Raw genomic sequence first — 24,620 nt, forward strand, 5'->3', positions numbered from 1 at the left:
ATGACGACGTTAGGGTAAGAAACTTAAGGGTTGCTGTATCATGAAATAATTTTGTAAAATATTTTGTGACTATAAAATATTTTATAAACATATTATTGTTATTATTGGAGCAAGATGTAAATTAAATGAAGGATAATGGGAAAGGCAGAAAAAAGGACAAAATTGAGTTCATATTTTCTTAATGAAAGAATGTAATTGGCAAAAAAAAAAAGATTTAGGGCTAAATCAAGGTGTATGCACTTCTTTCCAAAAAGATTAATTTAAAAAAAAAAAGCACCAACCCATACAAAAGAAGCATCTTTGTATGTTTTATATGTTGCTTAGTCATTTTTCAATCGTCTGACTCTTTGTGATCCCTTTTGGGTTTTTCTTGACAGAATTTTGGAGTAGTTTGCCATTTCCTTCTCCAGCTCATTTGATAGATGAGGAAACTGAGGCAAATTTGGTTAACTGATTTGCCCAAGATCACACAGCTAGTAAGTGTCTGAGACTGGATTTGAACTCAGGAAGAAGAGACTTCCTCACTCCAGGCTTGGTGCTTTATCAACATAGCTGCCCTATTCTTTTTTAATGTGGGTGTATCTTTAGACTAAGTAGAAAAGTTTTAAAGCTGTCATTATGTTCTTCTTACAGAAATCTGACTTCCAATCATGATAGTCTTAAATTAAGAAGATTCAGATGAGGATGAATTATGTCAGAGATTTCTCCTAAGTGGGAATTAGATGATTAGAATTTTGTTTAATTGTGTGACCCTGGGAAATTGGCTTCCCCTCTCTGAGTCTCAATTTCTTTATCTATAAAATGATGGCGAGACCATTCATTTCTGTCTTCAAGTTCATTTGCTGTGACTCACAATAGCGCCAGGTTTTCTTCAGACTTTGTTGTTCTGATATCACTTGTTTCAACTCCTTTCTTTTCTGAGTTTGGAATCTGCCAATATTTTTTTGGCTACCTAATGCTTTAGAGAGATTATACTGTTTGTTCTAAGAAATCTATTTTTGTTTGTCATTTTTAATTATTTAAAAAAATTGTCAGACCAAATTCCTATCCTTATCTCTTCCTTTAGTTTTTTTCTTGAACTTCTAACCCACTCTGAACACTAAGGGTTCTTAACATTGTTTTATTATCATTTTTGACAGTCTTTTTTTTTTTTGCAATATTACCACACTCTGTTGTGAATTTCATATTACTTTCCCTTTTGGGGCCTCTTTTTGGTTTATTCTTTTTTTTTCTATCTTCCTGTTGTTCTATGATGAATTCTTTCCTTTTGCTTCTGTTTTTCTTATTACTCTTTTTTTCTTTAGTATTTTCTTTTTCTTTACTATTTACTATTCTTATTATTTTTCTTCTTTACTCGGTGCATTCCTTACTTTTTTGAGGTGACTGTGGGAAGCTAGACTTAGATCCACAAACTCAGCCATCTTACCTCAGATTTCTCAAGACTGTGTGCTTCTTTTCAGTCCTCGTTTAAAAGGAAGAGGGGAAAAAACAAATCTAAAGCCGTTACTGCTCCTTATGGAACTTTCCAAAGTCTGTAGCTTCTTCAGGGCTTCCACAAGTAATGAATTGTAGCCCCTCATTACCTTATGAATTTTTATGTTGTTAAGGTGTTTCATATATTGTATATTCAGTCGAAGTAATTTCTAACTAATAACACAAGGCTCATCAGATCACCTTCAAAGAATACTTTTTTAAATTGTTTTTGGATCAACCTAATTCTTAACTCATCAAAATACAAATGGACTGTAGGGAATAGGCTAGAAGACAGATGTGGATTCCATTTAAATATATCCACTGCTTTCTTTTTTCCACAAAGTGATAGAACAACAGGTTGATTATTTTTTACTATTTAGGATGCACACAGAGGACTCTTCATCCAACAACTGCGTCCTACCCAAAATTTACAACCCAGAATAAAGCTGAAGATGTTTGGCCATTCAGGATCTGGAAAAACCACTCTTGTGGAGTCTCTCAAGTGTGGACTCATCAGGAGCTTTTTCAGACGTCGAAGACCCAGACTTTCCTCCACAAATTCCACCAGGTTTCCGCCTTCTCCCTTATCTTCCAAGCCAACAGGTAAGATAATTTTGGGTGTGTGTGTGTGTATGTGTGTGTATGTGTGTGTGTGTGCATGCGTGCACGCACACTATTTCACATTATGGTGTCATGATCTGAGGATCGTACTAGTTCATTTGCCTGTGTGTTCAGTAGCACCCTTCTAGAAAAGATTTGAGCATACAAAAGAATATTTATGTATGGGGCAGAGATACACAACCTGAATAGAAATGAAGAATTTTGTTCAGTCATATCCAATGCATAATGCCATTTGAGGTTTTCCTGACAAATATATTAAAGTGGTTTGCCATTTCCTTTTCCAGCTCATTTTACAAATAAGGAAGGTGAGGCAAACAGGGTTAAATGACCATAGTCACACATCTACTAAGTGTCTAAGGCCACATTTGAATTTGCATCTTCCTTACTGCAGCCCTGACAATCTATCCCCTATGCCACGTAGCTGCCCAAAATGAAGAATAGCAGGAGGAAATAGCCCAATACTAGCAAAATAAACCCCCAAACCCAGAAGGAGTTGCCTATGAGGATCACCATTTAGGTTCAAGAGGTAAATTTCAAGACTGGTAAGATGATCACTTTCTCTTGTCCATTTAATAACAAATTCTCTCTGAGCAGATAAGTCTCCCAGCATGCTAGAGAAATGAAAAGATAACCTCTCTCCCAGACTTATATATCTTAGAAGGGGACAATTGTACAACTGACTAGGTCTTATCACTATAGGAGAAAGGTGCTGGAACAGAACTGCTTTCAGTGTTCTCCCCAGGCATGTAATTAATCTTCAGATTTCCACTATCACATTGAGCTCCCACATCAAGCAAGTTGCCGATGCAATGCTCCAGTCTGCGCTTCTATAACTTAGGAAGTCAACTTCTGTTAGTGCTATCTGATTTTCCTCTTACTAATCTAGGTTATAAGTGTCTGAAGATAGCAATTAGCTAAAACAGGACTAGCTGGACTCAGCATTTGAATACTTGTCCCTTATTGCTTAACAGCCTTTAATGAAGGGATTACAAGTTCCCTTTGTTTATCTATCAAGAACAAAATACCCCTCTGCCTAGTAAGTTGGCTGTTCTTGGTAGATCTATATTTCATGAGAGTAGAAGCTTAGACTTGGAGATCCCACTCTCTGCATTGAGGTCCATTATCTATATATCTGTCTGGGAATTTGGAAAAGGGCTTCACAACTCAGGAATCAGGTAGAGCAAAAAATAAAAGCACCATTAAATTATTTAAAAGTAAAGCAAGAATAGCATATGTTAATATGTATGATATATATATATATATATATGTCTGGATAGATAGATGGATAGATAGATGCAACACTGTGCAGTAAAAAAAAGAATGGTAGATTTGGAGTCAAAGCACCTCGGTATAAATCCTAGCTCCAACACCTACCAGCTGTGTGACCTTGGATAAGTTACTTAATCTTTCTCGATCTCAGTTCCTCTCAATCTACATACACACACTTACACATACATATACATATACATATACAAAGAGATACACACATGAATACACACGTGTGTCTATATAGAGAAGAAGAGAGGGAAAAGTTAGGGAAGGAGGCTGGGCAGGAAGTATAGCATGGTATGTATATTATTTCAATATGCATATTTCTTTCTATGTGAAATTGTCTTATGTAAAAGGCACTTAGTTGCTTTTGGAGGATTTCTTTTTCTGTCTTAACAACTTCTGAAGGGACTGATTCAGGCTTTAATCTTATATTAAGGAGATACATGAGAGAAAACCATAGAGGATGCCCATAACAGTCTCCCTATTGAGAGCACTGCGTAGCCTCACTGGAACCCCAGAGACCTGGATAGAGATTGGAGACCCAGCCCAGCCCATCATTAGAGTTCCCATGAAAGGCATGGCAGACCTCCCTTCTAACCTTTATCAAGAATGATCTTCTCATGACCTTTGTAGATTCAAGCAAGTATTTTAATAGTTTCCATATGTAGTCCTACCTAAGTTCCCTTATGAGAGAGATGTTGGCTAGAAAATAGCATGTTTTGATGGGCAGATTTTTAAAGATAATATTAATGGTTCAATGTCCAATTGAAAGGCCATGTGCTATTTAAAAATTTCATCAAAAACTTAGATAAAAGTATAGATAATGTGCTTATCAAATTTAACAAAGTTAAAGTTATTAAAAATAACTAACAAGCTAACACTACACAGTGCGTAGAAATCAGGATTCAAAATGATCCTGACAGTACTGACTATTGGAGAGAATCTTACTCCAAAGTAAGATGAAATTAATAAGGATAAATATTAAATCTTACATTTGGGATCCAAAAGTCAACCCCCAAAGTACAATTCGAGGGAGAAGTGGGTAGACAGCAATTAATGTGAAAAACATCTAGAGATGTGGTCAGGCCATAAACTCACTGTAAATCCACAATTTAAAATATAGTCTGGTGTAAGGCACAGAGTGTTGGATATAAAGTCAGGAAGAGCTGAAATCCAGTCTTGCCCCGTGGTCAAAGTCCCATGTTACAAGACTCAAATGAGATAGTGTATGGCAAGCAATTTACAAACTCTAAAGCATTATAGAAATGTTTAGAAATTATTATAACAGCCAAAAAAACTGTTATCTTAGCCTGCATTAAAAAAATTTTTAAAAGACATAGAGTCCAGGACCATCTAAGTGATCATTTTATATTCTGTCCCAGGCACACTCCAATTAGTGCTAATAGTGAATACCTCGAAGTGGCCGCAAGTATTCAAAATTATAACTATGTAAAGTATGATCGTTGGTTCTAGTCCAGTGGAAAGAGGCCCTATGAATTTGCGTGAGGCAGCTGCTCTAGGAGATTTGTTATTCATACAAATCGGGACCTTGTTGGGCAAAGCAGCTCCAGATGGTACCATGGAAAGATCATTTGGAGAAAGTAGGGATGCTTAGCCTAGAGAAGAGTCATGTGGGAAGGCCAACTCTCTTGAAATATTTGAGGGTCTCTCATGGAGAAAAGGATTGAGGCTTGTTCTTGACTGAATAGAGGGCAGAACTAGGGACAATGAGAGGCAGTTGTGAAGAAGTAGAATGGGGCTTGGCATAAGGGAGAAAACTTCGTTATCATTGGAACCAACCAAGAATGGAACGGGTTGCCTTGAAAGGAAGTAGGCTCCCCCTCATTAGAAGATCTCTAAGCAAAGGTTAGATGACAACCTGTGAGGTAAATCAATAGAAGGGATTCTTTCTTGCTTAGGTATAGATTGGCATTTCAGGTCCCATTATTGGCATTTCATTATCTTGAGATTCTGTGATGAGGTGACCTGAACTGGTCATATGCCAGCACTGAATGGCCTTCCTCCGGGGTTGAAACACCCACATTGAGTAAAAAGGGTATGGTTTATCCCGAAGTCCCATCCAGGGACAAGGAATTGATTTTAAATAAGAATTAAGATTCTCAGACGTTCTCATGACCAGTGACAATTGGGTAGTTTTAGTCCTCCAAATCCTGTCTTCCATGTGGGATATTACAGAAGATTCTCATGTGTTGTCAGGCTAAAATTAATAATAAAATACCAAAAATAGTTTAGATTTTTATAACACTTTATGATTTGCAAAGTGCTTTCATCACAACAAACCAGTAAGGCGGTTTAAATATTGTTATTCTCAGTGGAGTGCTGGTCAATATTTAACAGTAACTCTCTGGAAATTGTTTTTTTATATTCTCCATCATTAACATTTCTTCTATCACTATCCAGTCAGCAAAGCAATAAAACGAGCCGTGATTTGTAGCATTTGCTGATTTCCGAGGCAGAAGTGCAACAGCCTCCAACAGGCACCTTTAGGTACAAGCTTTTCTGCAAATGACAAAGCTGAGGCTCCCACCGGAAAATGTATCCCCCCCGAGAGTAATAGCAAGCCTGTTACAGAGCTAGGAATGAAGCCCAGGTCTCCTTTTTCTCATCCTACGGCTCTATTTTTTTTTCCACATTGTGCTAGAGTTCTCTCTACCACCCACCCCTGCAAAAAAATTGTGATTAAAAGGGGAAGATCAGCTACTTGGTGCATAGATAGAGCCTGACCAAGGAGTCAGGGAGACCTGAGTTCAAATGTGGCCTAAGACCAGACACTTGACACTTGAAAGAAAAATTATTTATTTTTAGTGTTCAGCATTCATTTCCACAAGATTTTGAGTTACAATTTTTTCTCTCCCCATCTTTTCTCTACCCCCACCCCAAAATAGCAAGCCCACTGAATACCCCTTCCCCCAATCTGTTCTCTCTTAATATCTTCCCCCTTCATCCCCCTAAATTTCTAGTAGGGCAAGATGGATTTCTGTACCCCAATACCTCTATATCTTATTTCCCAGTTGCATGTAAAAACAAGTTTTTAAACATTTGTTTTTAAAACTTTTGAGTTCCAGATTTTTTCCCCCTTTTTCCCTCATTACCTGCCCCCACTGGGAAGATATAGATTGCACATGTATAGTTACCCAAATCATTTCCATAGTAATTATATTGCAGAAGACTAGCTATATTTTCCTCCACCTTTCCCACCCCCCACTTATTCTATTTTCTCCTTTTGACCCTATCACTTTTCAAAAATGTTTGCTTCTAACTACCCTCTCCTCCAATCTGCCCTCCCTTCTATCCTCCCCCCCTCTTATCCCCCACCCACCTATTTTCCTGTAGGGTAAGATAGCCAATTGAGTGTGTATGTTATTCCCTCCTTAAGCCAAATTCAATGAGAATAAGGTTGTCCCATTCCCTTTCACCTTCCTGCTCTTCCCCTCCATTGTAACAGTTTTCTCCTGCCTCTTTTATGAGATAATTTACCCTAATCTCTCTCCCTTTCTCCTTCTCCCAATACATTCCTCTCTCGCCTCTTAATTTTATTTTCTAGATATCATCCCTTCATATTCAACTCATCCTGTGCCCTCTGTGTATACATGAACATACAAATGACCATGCTCACATATATATTTATATACATCCTTCTATACATATATATTCCCTTCAGCAATCCTCATACTGAGAAAAGTCTTATGAGTTACAATTATTGTTTTTCCATGTAGAAAGGTAAATAAGTCAACTTTATTAAGTTCCTTATGATTTCTTTTTCCTGTTTACCTTCTCATGCTTCACTTGCTTCTTGTATTTGAAAGTCAGATTTTCTGTTCAGTTCAGGTTTTTTCATCAAGAATGCTTGAAAGTCCTCAATTTCATTTAATGACCATATTTTTCCCTGTAGCATTATATTCAGTTTTGCTGGTAGGTGATTCTGGGTTTTAGTCCTAGGAGCTTCTTTGACCTCTGGAATATCATATTCCAAGCCCTTCAGTCCCTTAATGTAGAAGTTGCTAGGTCTTGTGGTATCCTGATTGTGTTTCCACAATACACAAATTGTTTCTTCCTGACTGCTTGCAGTATTTTCTTCTTGACCTGGGAACTCTGGAATTTGGCTATAATAATCCTAGGAGTTTTCCTTTTGGGATTTTTTTCAAGAGGTGTTTGATGAATTCTTTCGATTTATTTTTGCCCTCTGGTTCTAGAATATCAGGGCAATTTTGCTTGATAACTTCTTGAAAGATGGTATCTAGACTCTTTTTTTGATCATGGCTTTCAGGTAGACCAAAAATTTGTTAAATTATCTCTCCTGGATCTATTTTCCAGGTCAGTGGTTTTTCCCCTGAGATATTTCACATTGCCTTCTATTTTTTTCATTTGTTTGGGTCTGTTTTATAGTATCTTGATTTCTCATAAAGTCATTAGCCTCCATTTGCTCCAATCTAATTCTGAAGAAATTATTCTCTTTGGTGAGCTTTTGGAATTCCTTTTGCATCTGGCAAATTTGCCTTTTTAAAGCATCCTTCTCCTTATTGACTTTTTGGGCCTCTTTTGCTTATTTGAGTTAGTCTATTTTTTAAGGTGTTATTTTCTTCCTTGCATTTTTGGGTCTCCTTTAGCAGGCTGTTGACTCACTTTTCCTGATTTTCTTGCATCATTCTCGTTTCTCTTCTCAATTTTTCCTCCACTTCTCTTACTTGATTTTCAAAATCCTTCTTGAGTTCCTCCGTGGCCTGTATCAGTTCATATTTTTCTTGGAGCCTTTTGATGCAGGAATAATGACCTTGATGTCTTCCTCCTGTTCCAGGCCTTGATCCTTTTTGTCCCCCAAAAGGATCCTATGATCTCTTTGTGCTTCCTCTGCTTGCTCGTATTGGCAGCTAATTACTTGACTTTTGAGTATGTAGAACTCTGCTTGGTAGAACTCTGCTTCCAAAATGGAGAGAGCTTTGTCCCAAATCGCTGGGGTTTTTGCAGCTGCCAGAGCTATTTGACTGGCACCATCTCTACAGCCCCCACAAGTTCTGGCTCACTGGTCACACACACCAGGACCACCACTCAAGACTGTGATCTGTATCCAAGAAGGTCAAAGCAAGAGCGATTACCGTCTGAGTGGTCACTTGGTCTTCCTACTTGGTCCCCTGGGTAGCAGCTGGACCACGTTCCCCCTATTTGAACAAAAGTCCACACTGACCTTTTACTTTGTCTTTGGTGTTTCTGGATTGAGAAGTCTAGAAAGGGCTACAGCTGCTGGTGATCCACTCTCCTGCAGTCTGCTAGCCACGCTGGTTGGGGCTAAAATCCGGGCTCAGTCTGGACTGCACAGGGCTCCCAGCATACTGCAATGAACCCTTCCTGCCAGCCTGCTGGGCTTCCTTCTTCAGGAGATTTGTTTCTCCCTGTCACTTTGTGGGTTCTGTAGCTCAAAAATTTGTTTAGAGTCATTTTTACATGTATTGGAGGAGGTGGAAGCCAGAGCCCTGTGGAAGTCCTGTTTATACTCTGCCATCTGGGCTCTGCCCCGACTTGACACTTTTTAACTCTGTAATCCCAATCAAGTCACTTAACCCCAGTTGCCTCACCAGAAATAAATAAAAGGGGGGAGCGAGTGGTGCAAAAGAAATGACTCAGGAAAACAACACTGCTAACTTCTTTCTCATGAGGCTAGTCTGGTGATAGACCCTTCCAATGATGTGTATCAAAATCTGAATATGAAAGTATAAAAGTTCCAAGTGTCAGCCTGAAAAATACAATCTTGGTACCAGTTGTTAGAAATGTTTGACTTTGCTCTCTGTGATCAGTTAATGATTGAAGATATATCAAAATCACTGAGCCTCTGAGCCAACAAAAACCTGCCCCTGATAGCAGCTGAGGTGGGGCCTTAAGGTCAGAGGCATGCATACATATAGGTCTGTATTCCCCTCTTCAACTACTTCTCCTCAGAAGAATGAGCTACATTAGCTCTTTGTGCCTTCTAAGTTGAGATGATGCCCTTCTAGTAGGTTCTTTACAAACTATGGCTCAGAAGTGGTAGCTTACCAGTGGGTATCACAAAAGGTAATGAGCCTCTTCAGGAGGTGTCTAAATACACCCAGGTCCTCAGTTTCATGGTGTCTGAATTCCCTTAGGAGAAACTGTACAGGAAGCTAAGTCATCACCCCAGGATGTCTCGAACACTCAGGAATAAACAGCCTTTCTGAGCAACTTCCTCCACCTTTTCCTGTTTTCCAGTCCAGGAATGATCATGTCTGGCTAGTCTTTGCATTTCTGCTTCATGCCTTCTCGTTGGTTTGTTTTCCCTCAAAGGGAAGGGTTGACAAGAAGACAGAGCATTTGTGTTCTTACATTGCATTTGATCAAATTAGTTGTGAGCTTTCAGAGTTGCCTCACAGTCAGTGTCTCACTCCAGATCTGCCTGTCACTCACACCATGAAATCTGGAGTGCCTGGTCCATCATTAACAAACCTCCTTTCATCCCAAACCTTTTCCTTTCTCATTGCTTCTATTTTCTAGTGTTCACTGAAATCTGGCACCTTTCTGATGATGCTGCACACTTGGCCACACTTTCCAGTATTGTGCTCTTTACTCATGTACCACCTAGCCACTCAAACCCATTGGTTATGATTAGGAGTTAGAATACTCCTTATTCTTTGTGGTCACTTCTAGGCTCTCCCTATACCACCATCATTCAACTACATCTCCATTTGAGGTACATACTATTATCTGCTGACCCATAGGACATTTTTCTTCCTTCTTCAATGAATTCATTGCATGATTCATAGAATTTCAGTTCACTTCATACTAGGCAACTTCAACATACATTTTGATGCTCTCAGTTATCCTAACTTCCAAGTTCCTAATTCTAGTCATTTCCCATCATTTATTTCCTGTTCTACCTCAGCCACACTTTGGGATAGTGACACCCTGGAACTTACCATTTTTTATGTGTTGCATTTCCTTTAAAATGCTGATATTGCTCTATCTGGTCATAACTTCGAATAATTCCACATCTCCCTATGCCTCACCCCTCCTAAAACTACTCGTCACCCTCATCAAAGCCTCCAATCCATTGTCTTCTCAGTGCTTTTTCAGGTTCTTACCTTACTTCACTTAACTCACTTCTCAATTCGGTGTTTACAAATCCTTTGACTTCTTCTATCACTGATCGACCCTGAATTACATCCACCATCAGTTTCCTTTTTTCTTCTAATTTCACATACTGCCAAATGGAGCTCAAGAAAATCATGAAACTGATTGGTCTACTACAGGTTTTCTATATGATCTCAGCTGGGCTAGCAAGGTAATCCTTTTACATCTCTCTGATCAATTGATTGTCTCACATACCAATAATGGCCAATGCAGACCTTTTCATCCCTCTTCAAGTTTTCTATCACATCCTGTCATGAAGAACCTTGCCTCATACTTCACAAAAACAAACCTGAAGCCATTGAAAAGCTCCCTCTCATCTTCCCTTCTCATCTTAGATCACTCAATATTCTCACAATCTCTTCTCTCACACCTCTCTCTGATGAGATGACCCTCCACTTTGCTAAGGCAAACTCTTCCAATGGCAGCCTTGATCTATCTTCTCCAGCAGATTGTCTCCACTATTACACCCACTCTGTGTTATCTTCGATCTCTTCTCTATCTGCTGACTCCTTCCCTGCTGCCTGTAAACATGCCCACATCTTCCTCCATCTGAAAACAACAGCAGCAGCAAAACAAAAAACAAACAAAAAAAACACTTGCTCCAACCTTGTATACTGGCTTTTGTCCTATATTTCTTTTCTCTTTGCTGGATAACCTTCTTGGGAAAGCTGCCAACTGGGTGCCTCCACTTCTTTCCTTCTTATTTGCTTCTAAACACTCTGCTATCTGGCTTCTGACCTTTGTTTACTAAAACAGCTTCCTCCAAAGTTTTAATCATTCATGTCTTAATTGCCAGATTTAATGGCCTTTTCTCACATATCATCCTTGTCACCTTCTCTGTAGCCTTTGTCAATCACCCTCTTCTGAATGCTCTTTCCTCTTTAGGTTTTCATGACACTGTTGTCTCCTACTTCTCCTACACATCTGACCAATCTCTCTCATGTTCCTTTGCTTGACCTTCATCCATGTCGTGCCCGTGAACTATGAGTGTCCCCCATGATAGGTACTGGGTCCCCTTCTCTTTTTCCCCTCTATACTGTCTCACTTGGTGATCTCAGCAATTCTTCTTGTGGCAGACAAAAAATGAAATGATTGAGGAAGCAAAGTTTGATCATCTGAGCATAACGTATCAATTTATTAAACAATGCATGTCAATTGTCTAACAAGTTGAGACCAGACCTCCTCAGCTTAAGCCTGGACCCTGAAAATAGAGAGAGGCAGAGTTTTTACATTAAAACAATTAATCAAAGAAGACCAATTAATTAAGAGGAACCATTGGGTAAACTGATTTCTAATTGGAGGAAAGATCAGAGACTTTCCAAATTGGGAAAGGGAGAGTAAACAGATGCAATACCCTGAATTCAGAAAAGGAGGTATTCTGTTCCACCCCTCTGACCCCAAGAGTCTGTAAATAATCAAAGTGACATGGTAAGAATAACTGAATGATCAGTATGGGGGCAGTTTTCAGATAAGACATGAGTTTCCTGAGATGTGTTGAGAGGTATTAATTATGAGAAAACTCCTTGCATCAGTCTTTGGATCTGAGTTTCTGGTTGGCATAACATAGATCCTTTTTAGAAAGGAGGTAGAAGTGGTTTGGCTTCCCAGCCACACAGGGCTAGTTTCAAGCAGTGCAATAATGTTTTCTCTCGATTCCACAACTGGATTGTTTTCTTGCAGGACAGAATTTGGACTAGACCCATAATTTAATAGGGAACTGATCCAGCTTTAGAATTGAGTCACAAGGTAGGTAGAGTCATTGTGGTTCACTCAATACCCACAGTTAACTACTTGCTGTCCTAATCTCCTCCATTTCCTCACCATGGAATTCAGTTATTATCTTTATAAATAGGATTCTAAAATCTATATATCCAGCCCTGGTCTCTCTTCTGAACTCCAGCATTGTATCACCTCTAGTCTTTCGGATTTCTCCAGTGGGTTGTCCCAAAGGAATCTCAAAATCACCATGTCCAAAACAGAACTCTCTTCTCCTATTTCCAACTTTGCTGTTATTGTTGAAGGCATCACCATCCTACTAGTAAGCCAGGTTCACAAGCTGCGTCATCCACAACTTCTCCCTCACATTCCAAGTATCAAACATTCTGCCACATCTTGTTGTTCGCACCTTCACAGTGTCTTTGGTATATGCCCTCTTCTTTCCTCTCACACGGCCACCACTTCAGGTCTTCGTTGTCTTGCATCTGGACTATTACAATGGCCTGCCTCAAGTCTCTTCCCAATCCAGTCATTCTTTACCCATCTAACAAAATGATTTTTCTAAAGCACAGGTCTGAGAATATCACTCCACCCCACGCTACTCAATCTCCAGTCCTCTCATGACACTTGAGGCTTTTCATGACTCGATCACTTCCTACTCTTCCATCCTTATACTTTACTGGCCTCCGTGTACTCTCTGCTCCAGCTACATCGTTCCCCTTACTGTTTCCTGGACACAATAGTCCATCCCTTTGTGCTCACTGTTCCCTGTGTGTGGGATGCTCTGTCTCCTCACCTCCATCTCTTGGCTTCCCTGACTTCCTCTGAGAATCTACTCAAATCCCGCTTTCTGCTAGAAGTCTTTGATGGTTTATCCCTTGCTTTTTTCCTTCTCCACTACCATTAGTGACTTGCCTCTAATGCTTTACTTCTGTACAGATCTTCTAGAACCCAGTTGTCTCCTCTATTAGGAACGTGAGCTTCTTTAGACTTAGGAGTGTGTTTTTGCCTTTCTTTGTCTCCCCAGTATTTAGTCACCGTAGTGCCTGGGACATATTAGGCACTTGTAAATGCTTGTGGATTGACTGACTTACTGACTGATAAAATATATTGGTTTTTCACCATAAAGATGAACAAGCATGGAAACTTTAATAAAACATATCCCCTTCCCTTATTCTCTCAGGTAGTTCAGGCAAATCTGTTTTTAATGCTAATCACCAGAAAAGAAATGCCAGCATTGGATTGGTTTAGCTTCTGAAGGAAGTGCCAGAATAGTTCACCACTCCTAGTTGGGAGGGGAGGATGCAAGAAAGAGAAACAAAAAAATAGAAATCCTAGTTTTAAAGCAAAAAGAAGAAAAATGAATCAGGAATCCAAGAAGCTCTTGTGTGTGGGTTCTCTGGTAGAGGACCTAAACCAATAAGGACATTGTGTCTTAAAGATGGGTATTGTGTTGACTAAGTGGTTGGACTCTTCCTTCACTACCTCTCCCACAACCTAAGGGCAATATTCCAATGTAGAGTGGTGTGAAAGTTTTGACATATCAAAAGAAAGACAATCCAAAGTACATTGTATGAACCACAACCTCATCAAGGCTTGTTTTTAATCTGGCTTTGTAATTAGACAGTTGCCTGAGGGAGTAGGCAATTTAAAAATATGTGATTTAACCATTAATGCATCACCTGTGTGACCAACCCAAGTATGTGGGCAAACACAGCTACTCATTTTCTTGTCTATCTGCCTCGGGTTCCTTATTTGTAAAATGGGTATAACAATACCTTTTACACATACCTCACACGTAGTAGTGAGAAGCCAACACATTAATTAAATTTCCTTATTCACTATTGCCATATTTCTATTTTAAATGTTGATGCTCTTAATAAATTGGTGTCACTTACAATGACTCCTAAATAAAATCTTCTTTGTAATAAAAAACAGCAAAAACAGTTCAGCACATTGACCACATCTGAAAATGTGTGTCTCATGCCATACCTATCATTTACCTGTTCTCTGTGAAATGAGAGGGATGCTTCCACATCAGCCCCCTGAAGCCATGACTAGTCACTGCATCAGCCAGGGTTCTGGAATCTTTCGGATAGGGTGCTTGGGGCTCAACTCTAGGATCATGTCTCTGCCCAACCCAAAGATCCTATCTCGGACAATGACTCATGAGTGGGTCCCAGTGAGACAAACTATCTCCCTGTAACAAGAACGACCTGACCTCTGTAGGATTTCTCTTGTATGAACAGGGCTATCTTGTACCAACAGAGTTATCATGTACTGATTCCTACAGTTACTATATACTTAACACACCACTCACTGAACTTTTCCTATTTAAAAAGCTTTAGTATTAAAGGTGCAAGTTCCCTAAGGACTTCTCCCTGCTTTATTAGCATTATAATAAACTTTTTGTCACATGACTAGAAGACCACTTGAGTCCATGACTTCTTTCCAGACAATTCTGCCCTGAGTCTCATATTTTGGGGCCCCTGCACCCCTAAGACATATCATTTCAATGATATTTTCCTTTCTATTTTGTGGTCACCCATGTAAATTGCTGTCTGCTTTTGGTTCCTTCGCTCTGTATCACTTCATGTAAGTCTTCCCAAGATCATCTGAATTCTTAAAATTTCAGTACATTCATGTGCCACAATTTGTTTGAATGGAAACCCATTTTCATTTCACTTCCTTGGTACAACAATGTGTTATTATAAATCCTTTTTTTTATTATGGAGAGAACCCTACCTTCTGTGTATGATGTCCTTGGTGTATATGCCTAGTAATGATATCCCCAGATCAGGAGGTTTGTACAGTTTACTGAATTTTCTAGTATACTTCCAGGTGGTTTGGAATTGTACTAAAGATTTTACTCCGCATTTCCAACTGCATGACTTTGGCAGGAATATCCTGACCAGTGACTAGAAGAGTTAAGAAATGTCCCTTCCAGTTCCAACAGCACAGAAGGGTCATAGCACTACTTGGAAAGACATACCTAGGAAGAAGGGGAGGCCCAGACTTCTGGGAACATTGCCTTAAAGTGTGTGGCAAGGAGGGCGTCATCAGGAATAAACGTATTCCTAAAATAGTAGAAATCTAATATCACTGGGCATCAGACAATATGTGCAGTGATTGGGAAATAGTTGATACACTTATGGTATAGCAGTGCTATATATAATGCAGTTTTGCCATATACTATTGACAGATATAGAAGAAATATTACTAAGCCCCTCTCTCGTGAAGCTCGGCTAGTTTTCCCTTGAAAGGCATTGAAATTCCACCTGAAACTAGATGTACTCATTTCAGGCCTTTGATAGGGCTTTGTTGCTTTGGGGGTAAAATATAGCTAGGAGGTGAGGGGCTGAAGTCCCTCCCTGAGGATCAGCAGTATGACCAAAACGAGAAAGCTGTATTCAGCCTTACCAGGGCTTTATGCTGGAGGACTATTCCTTCCCTCGAAATGACTGAGTAAATTTCCTTTTGTTAGCTCTCAGGTGGATTCCCAGCATAAAAAATTCATTCCTGATTTGGACTTGAGCTAGCAGGGAACTACATATCTCTATCTCTGTCTCTATCTAAAGATACACACGATACAGCAAAACAGAGGAAGATTCCTGTAATGTACTGAAAAGTGAAGAAAGCAGAGTCAAAACCGATCACAGGATCTCAGAGTTAGAAGGGACCACAGCAGCCATCTACTACTGAGCAGGAATCCCATCTCCGGAGGACCCAACTATCAAATACTGGCATAAGATAGGGATTTATAAAATCAGGCAAAGGGCTAAAACAGATTTGTGTGTATAAACACAAAAACACATATATTCTTGTATATTGATTTATACATATACATACATGTACATGTATATATCTGTGTGCATATACACACACACACACACACACACATATATATATATATATATATATAATCTCCTTACTTTTATCTTTAAACTATTAAGCAGGTAATGTTTTGATGATGAAGAAACTTAAGACCCAATTAGACTTTCTCAAAGTATCATAGGAAGGAAAAGGGCTTCTACAACTCCCCTTTTCCCTTCTTCCCACCATCACCATTGCCATCTGTCCCATTTACTCTCATGATGAGTAAAAGAACTTTATAGGTTCTAGGTTAATCCTGGGGTACTCACAACTATAACTCCATTAAAACTGGATATTCTTCTTTCAAAAAATAAAGTTCAACATTTTTTTTTACTGGAGTCACTAATGTAAGTACTCCAGGATTAAGTTTATAGGAAACATACAAAATGTCCTACACCCCTTCTCCCTGTAGCCTTGACTATGTCACCACCTCACACTGGAAAGGAATTCTCTTATGCAGATACAAGGGGACTCAGGGGTTCTAATCCTGGCCCTGCTACTAACTAGTTCTGAGGCTTTGAACAAGCCACTCCCTAATATGCCTCAGTTTCCTTATCTGTTAAATGAGGGGACAGAAATAACCTCTAATGTTGCATCCAAACATAATATTCTAAACTCCCTACCCTATCCCTTTTATTCCTTTTCTAGTACCCCAAATTGCCCTTGGCATTTAACTGTTTTCTCCTCATTGCTTCCCTTTGGGAGTTCCTCTTAAGACAATGTTATTTCAATATCCATTTAGGAAGTCAGTCAGTTACAAGGTTGCTCAGGGGAAGAACTGAATTTTTCTCTAAGATAATAGGATTCCAAGCCAGAAGGGATCTTGGAGAATATCTTCTCTGACATCAATTTGAAAGATGTGGAAACTGGTATCTTTTTTTTCTTTCCATAGACCAGAGATATTAATTAATGTTTGCAGCATATTCTTTAGAAGATCTGGTACAGTTCAACAGAATGCCCTCCTGGTTGAGGCGTACCTTCTCTTGTGTATTAAGTGACTAACCTTTTTTCTCGTGTGCCCTAGTATCAGTGAGTATCAACAACCTGTACCCTGGCTGTGAAAACGTAAGTGTGAGGAGTCGGAGCATGATGTTTGAGCCGGGTCTCACCAAAGGGATGCTTGAAGTGTTTGTGTCTCCTTCCCATCATTCGCACTGCTCAGCTGATGACCAGTCGACCAAAGCAATCGATATCCAGAATGCCTATTTGAATGGTACGTTCTATTTGTGTTTCCCACTAAATGGGGCTGTTCTTTCCTAAAGGGTAATGAATCCCTTGACTTTTCTTTTAAAGAGGATTTCTCTCTAAAGTTTAATCTGCTAGAGATAGATATTTTCAAATGTTATTGTCCTTGTTAGCAACAGGTGAAAAGGCAAAAGAATACAATTGAGACGATGAACTAAGTCTTGGAAGAAAAAAAGGCATTTAAAGGACCCAGTGGAGGGAGTATCCACATCAGTGAAAATCACCAGTTGCATTTTGTCCTTTAGAAAAAGGTTTACAAAGCACTCTGCATTTGATCTTCACAACAACCTAGTGAAGTGGGTCCTAATTTTATCCTCAGACGAGGCATTTAAGGCTCAGAGATTAAGTGACTTGCCATTCATCCCACAGATGATGCCAGAAAGAGGACCCAAACCCAGGTCTTCCCATACTTCAGGTTCAGCCCTCTGTCTACCTATAACAGTAAGCATGCTAGCATACCCAGGCTGGCTGCTAGCACAGGTTCTTTGATCTGCTTTTCTAAAGGAAAGCAAAGGGTTAATAATTTTACTTTACTAGAACATATATATCATTTATTTAATTTAGGAGAAAAAGTCAGCACCCTAAACTTCAGAGAAAATACAAACAGAAATTACAAGCAGACGAAAAATACAGAGAAAATAACACAATTCACTAGACCAACAGACAGGGCTTCTAGCTGTCTGATCATTATATACATACATAGTTAGTTAGCAGAGAGAGAAGCACCAACATCTGGGTTTTCAGAGCCAGGAGGCTCAATGGCTGCCTAGAGTCTCATCTGACCAAATCACATAACACTTCCCATAAGAGAGCCCCAAAGCAAAACCTCACCTCAGAGTATATATATTCTTCTTCAGAGTCAGAGGACATCACAACCTTCATGACCTAGTGCCTAATTACAAATTAACAAAAGGTGTGGACCTTTCTGAACAACAAGCCTCCCTTAAGCAAGCTTCTCTTGTGGACTCCAAGTGAGGCCCATTAGGGGCAGGGAAGATCTTCACATTCCCTTACCATTACATTAGCATGTTGCATTTCCTTAGCAGCCTGATACCACTGACTAGTTTTGAACAAATCATTTAACTTCCAATAATGAATTTATTGACTGTGTCCTGAAATTCAATAAAAGCAATTCTTAACCTACCCATGTTCTGTGAGGACCAGACCAAGGGCTGCCAAGAGGCGTACATCTCATATTGTAGTAGATAAAGTATTCTTCATACCAAAAATGAGTTTAAATTATGGGTTTAACACTTTAGTGTCTATAAAATCATTTGTTGTTGTTAAGTTGTTTTTCTGTCATGTCCAACTCTGTGACCCCATTTGGGTTGTTTGTTTGTTTTGGTTTTTAGGCAAAGATAGTGGAGTGATTTGCTATTTCCTTCTCCAGATCATTTGACAGATGAAGAATGTTAGGCAGATAGGATTAAGTGACTTGCCCAGGGTCACACAACTAATAAGTGTCTAAGGTCAGATTTGAACTCAGGAAGATGAGTTTTCCCAAATCCAGACCTGGCACTCTATTAACTCCATTATTTGCTACTTGCTACATAAAATCATGTAAAGGACATTTAACCTCCTTGTGACTCAGCTTCTTTAACCAATAATATGGGAATCATAATATTTCTGCCACCTACTTCACTGGGTTACTATGAGGATAGTACTTTGCTAACCTTAAAGCATTATGTAGGGGTGGCTATGTGGTGCAGTGAATAGAGCACCAGCCCTGAAGTCAGGAGGACCCAAGTTCAAATATGGCCTCAGACACTTAACACTTACTAGCCATGTGACCTTGGGCAAGTCACTTAACCACAATTGCCCCTCCAAAAAAAAGGCAGAAAAAAGCATTATGTAAATATAGGTCATTATATATACATGTGATATAATAATAACAGCTAACATTTATATAACATTATAAGGTATGTAAAGTATTTTATATACATTTCCTCATTTGATCCTAAAAACAACCCTGGGAAATAGATTCTCACCTTACAAATGAAGAAACTAAGGCTAACTTGCTTAAGGTCACATAGATAGAAACCGACACAGTATTTGAACTTAAATCTTCCCAACTCCCAAATTTAGCTCTCTGTCTTCCTATTAAATGTATTTCTTTAGTGCCTAAAATGACACATGACTTTATTAGTGTGGGTACCTGCAACCAACAGAGATCATAACCCTTTTACATGTTTAATGATTGTTTCACAAATTAATATGGCCAGAATATTAATCATAACCAACCCTCTGAACATGAGTTGCTCCAAAGTTAATTACACCTATCCTTCACCAGTACCCATGCCATCCATCCTCAGATTCATATTTAAAACCTTTCCTGCTTGAAAGAAACAGCCAGAGATTATACTTCATTACCAGAACCTCTTACATGAGTTCTCTTCTATGCCACAATGGAGTATCCAAATAGACCTTAACAGGAATTTTAAAATGCTTTGTTAGGCATGTAACTTTCATGTAAATTACATGTAGGTATCCATGTATATGCAAGTGTAAATGCACCTACATCAGTAGTCTGGCATTGATATTTATTAATATTAATGTCTGTGATTTGGGTTAGGTACTTAAATTAAATGCCGCCCCAGATTCTAGTGTCCTGGATCCTTTTTGGAGAAGCCAAACAAAATTTAGCCATTTGCTGTTTGAAGACACACAAAAGTTCTTATTCCTCTCTCTGCAGGAGTTGGTGATTTCAGCGTGTGGGAGTTCTCTGGGAATCCTATTTATTTCTGCTGCTACGATTATTTTGCAGCAAATGATCCCACTTCAATTCACATAGTGCTTTTCAGCCTTGAAGAACCTTATGAGATCCAGCTAAATCAAGTGATTTTCTGGCTTAGTTTCTTAAAGTCACTTGTCCCTGTTGAAGAACCCATAGGTAAGCCATAGGTAATACGTGTGCATATGAATGTTTCTTTGATAAGAATGTTGTAGTTTCTTTTTGATGTTGATTTTTTCCCATGTGTGTCCCCTACCACTCATGATTTCTGAAGACATTTAGCATATAGGTAGCATTTCTTGAATCCTACTAGCAGTTTGATCTGATAAGTTGTATATTTCTGTACCTCTTTCTACATTCAGCCTTTCTAATCTCATGTACGGTTTGTGCTAAATATCTGATAAAACATACTTGTTTTCTTAATTGGCTAAAAAGCGATAGACTTGTGGGATTTATTATTCTTTTTTTAAACCACTTCTCAGTTCTCTCAAATATTAAATTAATAACTGGCCATTTCTCACTGTCACTGAGATCATATTAGTTGGTCAACTTTTTTTTTTTTATCTTGGAGCTATTGTTTCTATTCTGCTTTGAGGTATACTCCAATATTTCTCAAAGGGGAAACCCATTGGAACCATAGGAAACCAGGCAGCAATACTAATCCTTGATGCCAGTTTGTTATTGTTCAATGTGTTCAACTCTCCATGACCCTATTTGGGGTTTTCTTGGTAAAGATACTGGACTGGTTTGCCATTTCCTTTCCTAGCTTATATTACAGATGAGGAAACTGAGGCTTCTCCAGGGTCACATAGCTCATAACTGTCTGGGCCCAGATTTGAACTCAGGAAGAGGAATCTTCCTGATTCCAAGCCTAGTGCTCTATCCACTCTGCCCCTGTGGGTACCCTTGATGCCAGTATCACACCCCCTTTATGAGCGAGAGCAGTTGTATTTCCTACCACCAGGGGCAATGCTCCATTTCAGAATTTCTCTTCTGCAAAACAATGAAATGTGGAGTCACCGCCTAGTTGATATATTAAAAGTAGGGATAAGGAATCTTCTGTCAAGGTCTACTGACCCAATGGGAAAAAGAGTCTATATGAATTATTTTTAAAATCTGTTTTATTTCATTTTTCTTCATCTGCTTTGTAAATTTAGAGCTGAGGACATTAAACACTATACAGGAAATATAACAAATTTAAACAATGAATATTGGTTTCACTATATGGAGAGAGAAGAAAGGGAGGAAAGAGGAGGAAAAAAAAGGATGGACAAAGAAATACTGAAAGACAGACAAGTACATGGAGAAGAGAGAATTTTATGGCGTAACACCTCCATCTTATGGCTATTTAGGATATTGCCTTTAAAAATTTTTCCTTGCAGACTCCATGTTTAGAATAATCTGTATCATAATATAACTACTCATTTATTTAAAATTTTAAGATTTTCAAAGTGGGCTTTTTTTAGCAGTTGATATTGATTCTTTGGTATTTATCTCAATGTGTAAATGGATTTACATTATGGGCCAGATAGAGCCTAAGGATTTCCACATTCTCCAACCTACCTATTAAATACAATATTACAAAAGTGAACCACCCTTCTTTCTTTAATTCTGTCATAGAAAAATTAAAAGGCAAATAAGTTTGAGAGTAGTGGCCAATTTAACAAAAACAGATTGTCTAAATATTGTTACTGAGGAAAGGGAATGAATTGAAATACAAATCCCTTTTCCTTCTTCATCTAATGGGAGAACAATTCTTCATCAGTAAAATCTATGTAAAATCCCATTCTTGTAAAAAAAAAAGTAGTAAAAAAAAACCTGTGAGTTTAAAAAGCTACAGTGGATTTAAATTTTTAAATGTATGTGTAGTATTATGACCTCATTCATGTTGCCATATTGTGTCTTTCTCTTTCTCATTCTTTTTCATGATATCTTCCAGGCTTTCCTACTTAAACTCTCCCCTAAGTGAGAGTTCATTGTCTGTGTAAGTACTGTTCAGTGACATTCATACCAAAGTATGAATGTTGTGGACCATTTCTCATCATTGTCATCTCCGTAGCATTATGGGGTAAACAAAGCACTTTTCAAAGGAGTTATCATTGGTGGTTCCATCTCTTTCCAAAACGTAGTTAGATACCTGATGGTGATTTGTTAGATAGGTCTTTATCTAGTATCCAAAAGAATAGCATTTCTTGAAACAAAATCTTCTTGGATTAGTCATGGGAAAGAGTAACTATTAGACTGAGATCCATCCGTGTTGCTACCATGTCTGAGGTGATGCCAAGATTCTGAAAAGGGTCCTTTAGATAATATTAGGACAGTCAGTTTACCATCTTTGAGGTCCACAGACATAATTGTGAGTTTTTTAGTTTATACCTACCTACACTTGGGAAGATCTGGAATGTTACCTATTTATCAAATGAACTCTGATTTAACTGAATGTGGAAAAGAGAGAGAAAGGCAGATATGTCTCCTTCCTAAAGTTTGGGTTTTTTTCTCCTTCCACCAGCTTTTGGCGGCAGGCTGAAAAACCCACTTCGAGTAGTCCTGGTGGCAACCCATGCGGACATCATGAATGTTCCCCGACCCGCAGGAGGCGAGTTTGGTTATGATAAAGATATGTCATTGCTGAAAGAAATCAGAAACAGGTAAGGAGCCATATCTTTGAGAAAGACCCAAATCTACTTGTTCTAAAGTAAAAGCTATTTCCATGAGTAACAATTAAGAAAACAACAACACGTGACCACCTTTTTTGGGGGGGAAGAGAACTCTGTCTCCCTAGCTAACTCAGGCTAAAAGTTACAGGATCTTGAACAAAATTATGTCCATCTCTTTTTTAAATAGATTTCCTATCCATTTGTCTACTACCCCTTTCTCTTAGATTTGGGAATGATCTTCAGATTTCTGACAAGCTATTTGTTTTGGATGCTGGTGCTTCTGGATCTAAAGACATGAAACTACTACGAAATCATTTGCAAGACATAAGAAGTCAGATTGTTTCTGTAAGTAGGACCTCCCAGTGAAGACTTTAGCCCTCTTTAGGTGAGAGCCCCAATTTCCGAGGGAATAATGATGATGGATGCCACCTTAGTGCCCTCAGACATGGTACCACTGAAATGTAAGCCCCTCTTTTTAACCCTTCTTCATTTTAGTTCAACAGATCAATTAAATATTTATGAAGTTTCTATGCAAAGCTGACAAGCCTTTAGTCAGCACTTATATGGCCAGGCACTGCTAAGAAATGCAAATACAACAAGCAGAAATGACAGTCCCTTATAGTAGCCACTTACTGCATGTTTACTGATTGATGCTAATGGGGTAAGACAACAAATGAGAGGGAGCTGAAAAGAAGAAGGGGTGAAGAGGAAGAGAGGAAGACTGTACTAGATGCTGGGGTGTCAAAGGCAATAATAAAGTCCCCAACATCAAGGACCTTGAATTCTACCAGGGAAATGTGTACAAAGATATTTAAATAGAGGAGGCCAGTAGGTGGTATGCTGAATAGAGTCCTGGACCTAGAGTCAGACCTGAGTTCCGATCTAATCTCAGTCACTAACTAGCTTTATAGCCCTGGGTAAGTCATTTAGCCTCCATCTGACTCAGTTTCCTTATCTCAAAAATGAGCATAATGATAGCACCTTCCTCTCACATTTGTTGTTAGGATTAAACAAGTTTTTTTTTCCTTTGCAATTCTTAAAGCACCACATAAATACTAGCTATTACAATTGGCTAATATTTGAAGTACATATAAAGTGAATGCAAAATACTTTCACGAGGGGGGATAGCACACAATAATTGGGAGACAAGAGGGGAAGATTAGAAAATGGCACAGGAGCCAAGTATGAAAGTAAGCTAAAAAGTAGAAGTGAGAAGTGGGTACGTTCCAGAGGAGAAGATGTGCAAAGGTGAAGAGAAGGAACATTGGCTATTGGACAACAAGTTGGCACAGTGGATAGAACACTGGACCTGGAGTCAGGAAGACCTGATTTCAAATCTGGCTTCAGACACTTACTAGCTATGTGATCCTGGGTAGGTCACTTAATGCTGTTTGCCTCAGTTTCCTTATCTGTAAAATGAGCTGAAGAAGGAAATGGCAAACCCCTCCAGTTTCTTGGCCAAGAAAACTCCCAAAGGGGTCATAGGGTGTCAGATACTCCTGAAAATCACTGAACAATGGACCGGTCTGACTGGCACAGAGATTGTGTGAAGGCAAGAAATGTGAGATCAGTCTAGAAAGGTAAGCTAAAGCCAGATTTACAGGAGATTAAATGTCAAACATGGAATTTGTATTTCTCTCCCAGAGGATAGATTCCAAAAGGATCTTTTGGAGATTCTTGAGCAGTCACAACCCTCTCTTAGAAAGATTAAAGATTTCAAAGCTTTTTATGCATATTGTCTCATTTGATCCTCCCTAGAAGGTAGGTACTATAATTATCATGATTTTACAGATTTGGAAACTGAGGCTAAGTAAGGTTAAATGACTTGCCCAAGGTCACTGAGTATCTGGAAAAAGTACCTGATGCAGAATTTA

The 24,620-nt window shown here is 38.8% G+C and overlaps 1 protein-coding gene across 6 annotated transcripts in view; it reads left to right on the top strand.

Moving 5' to 3' along the window:
• DAPK1 (death associated protein kinase 1) overlaps nucleotides 1-24,620 on the top strand; it is a 257,163-nt gene that overhangs the window by 222,910 nt on the left and 9,633 nt on the right. For all 6 annotated transcript variants that reach the window (XM_069087981.1, XM_069087979.1, XM_069087980.1 and 3 more), the window contains exons 20-24: nucleotides 1,854-2,076; nucleotides 17,138-17,326; nucleotides 20,051-20,248; nucleotides 22,599-22,737; nucleotides 22,971-23,091. In XM_069087981.1, coding sequence (XP_068944082.1) covers nucleotides 1,854-2,076; nucleotides 17,138-17,326; nucleotides 20,051-20,248; nucleotides 22,599-22,737; nucleotides 22,971-23,091 — 870 coding nt within the window. The remainder of the gene's footprint in view (nucleotides 1-1,853; nucleotides 2,077-17,137; nucleotides 17,327-20,050; nucleotides 20,249-22,598; nucleotides 22,738-22,970; nucleotides 23,092-24,620) is intronic.

The sequence above is a fragment of the Petaurus breviceps genome, unplaced genomic scaffold (genome assembly GCF_028583685.1).
Source record: "Petaurus breviceps papuanus isolate PSGF00001 unplaced genomic scaffold, PetGlider_PUasm1.0 183, whole genome shotgun sequence".
Classification (NCBI taxonomy): Eukaryota; Metazoa; Chordata; class Mammalia; order Diprotodontia; family Petauridae; genus Petaurus; species Petaurus breviceps.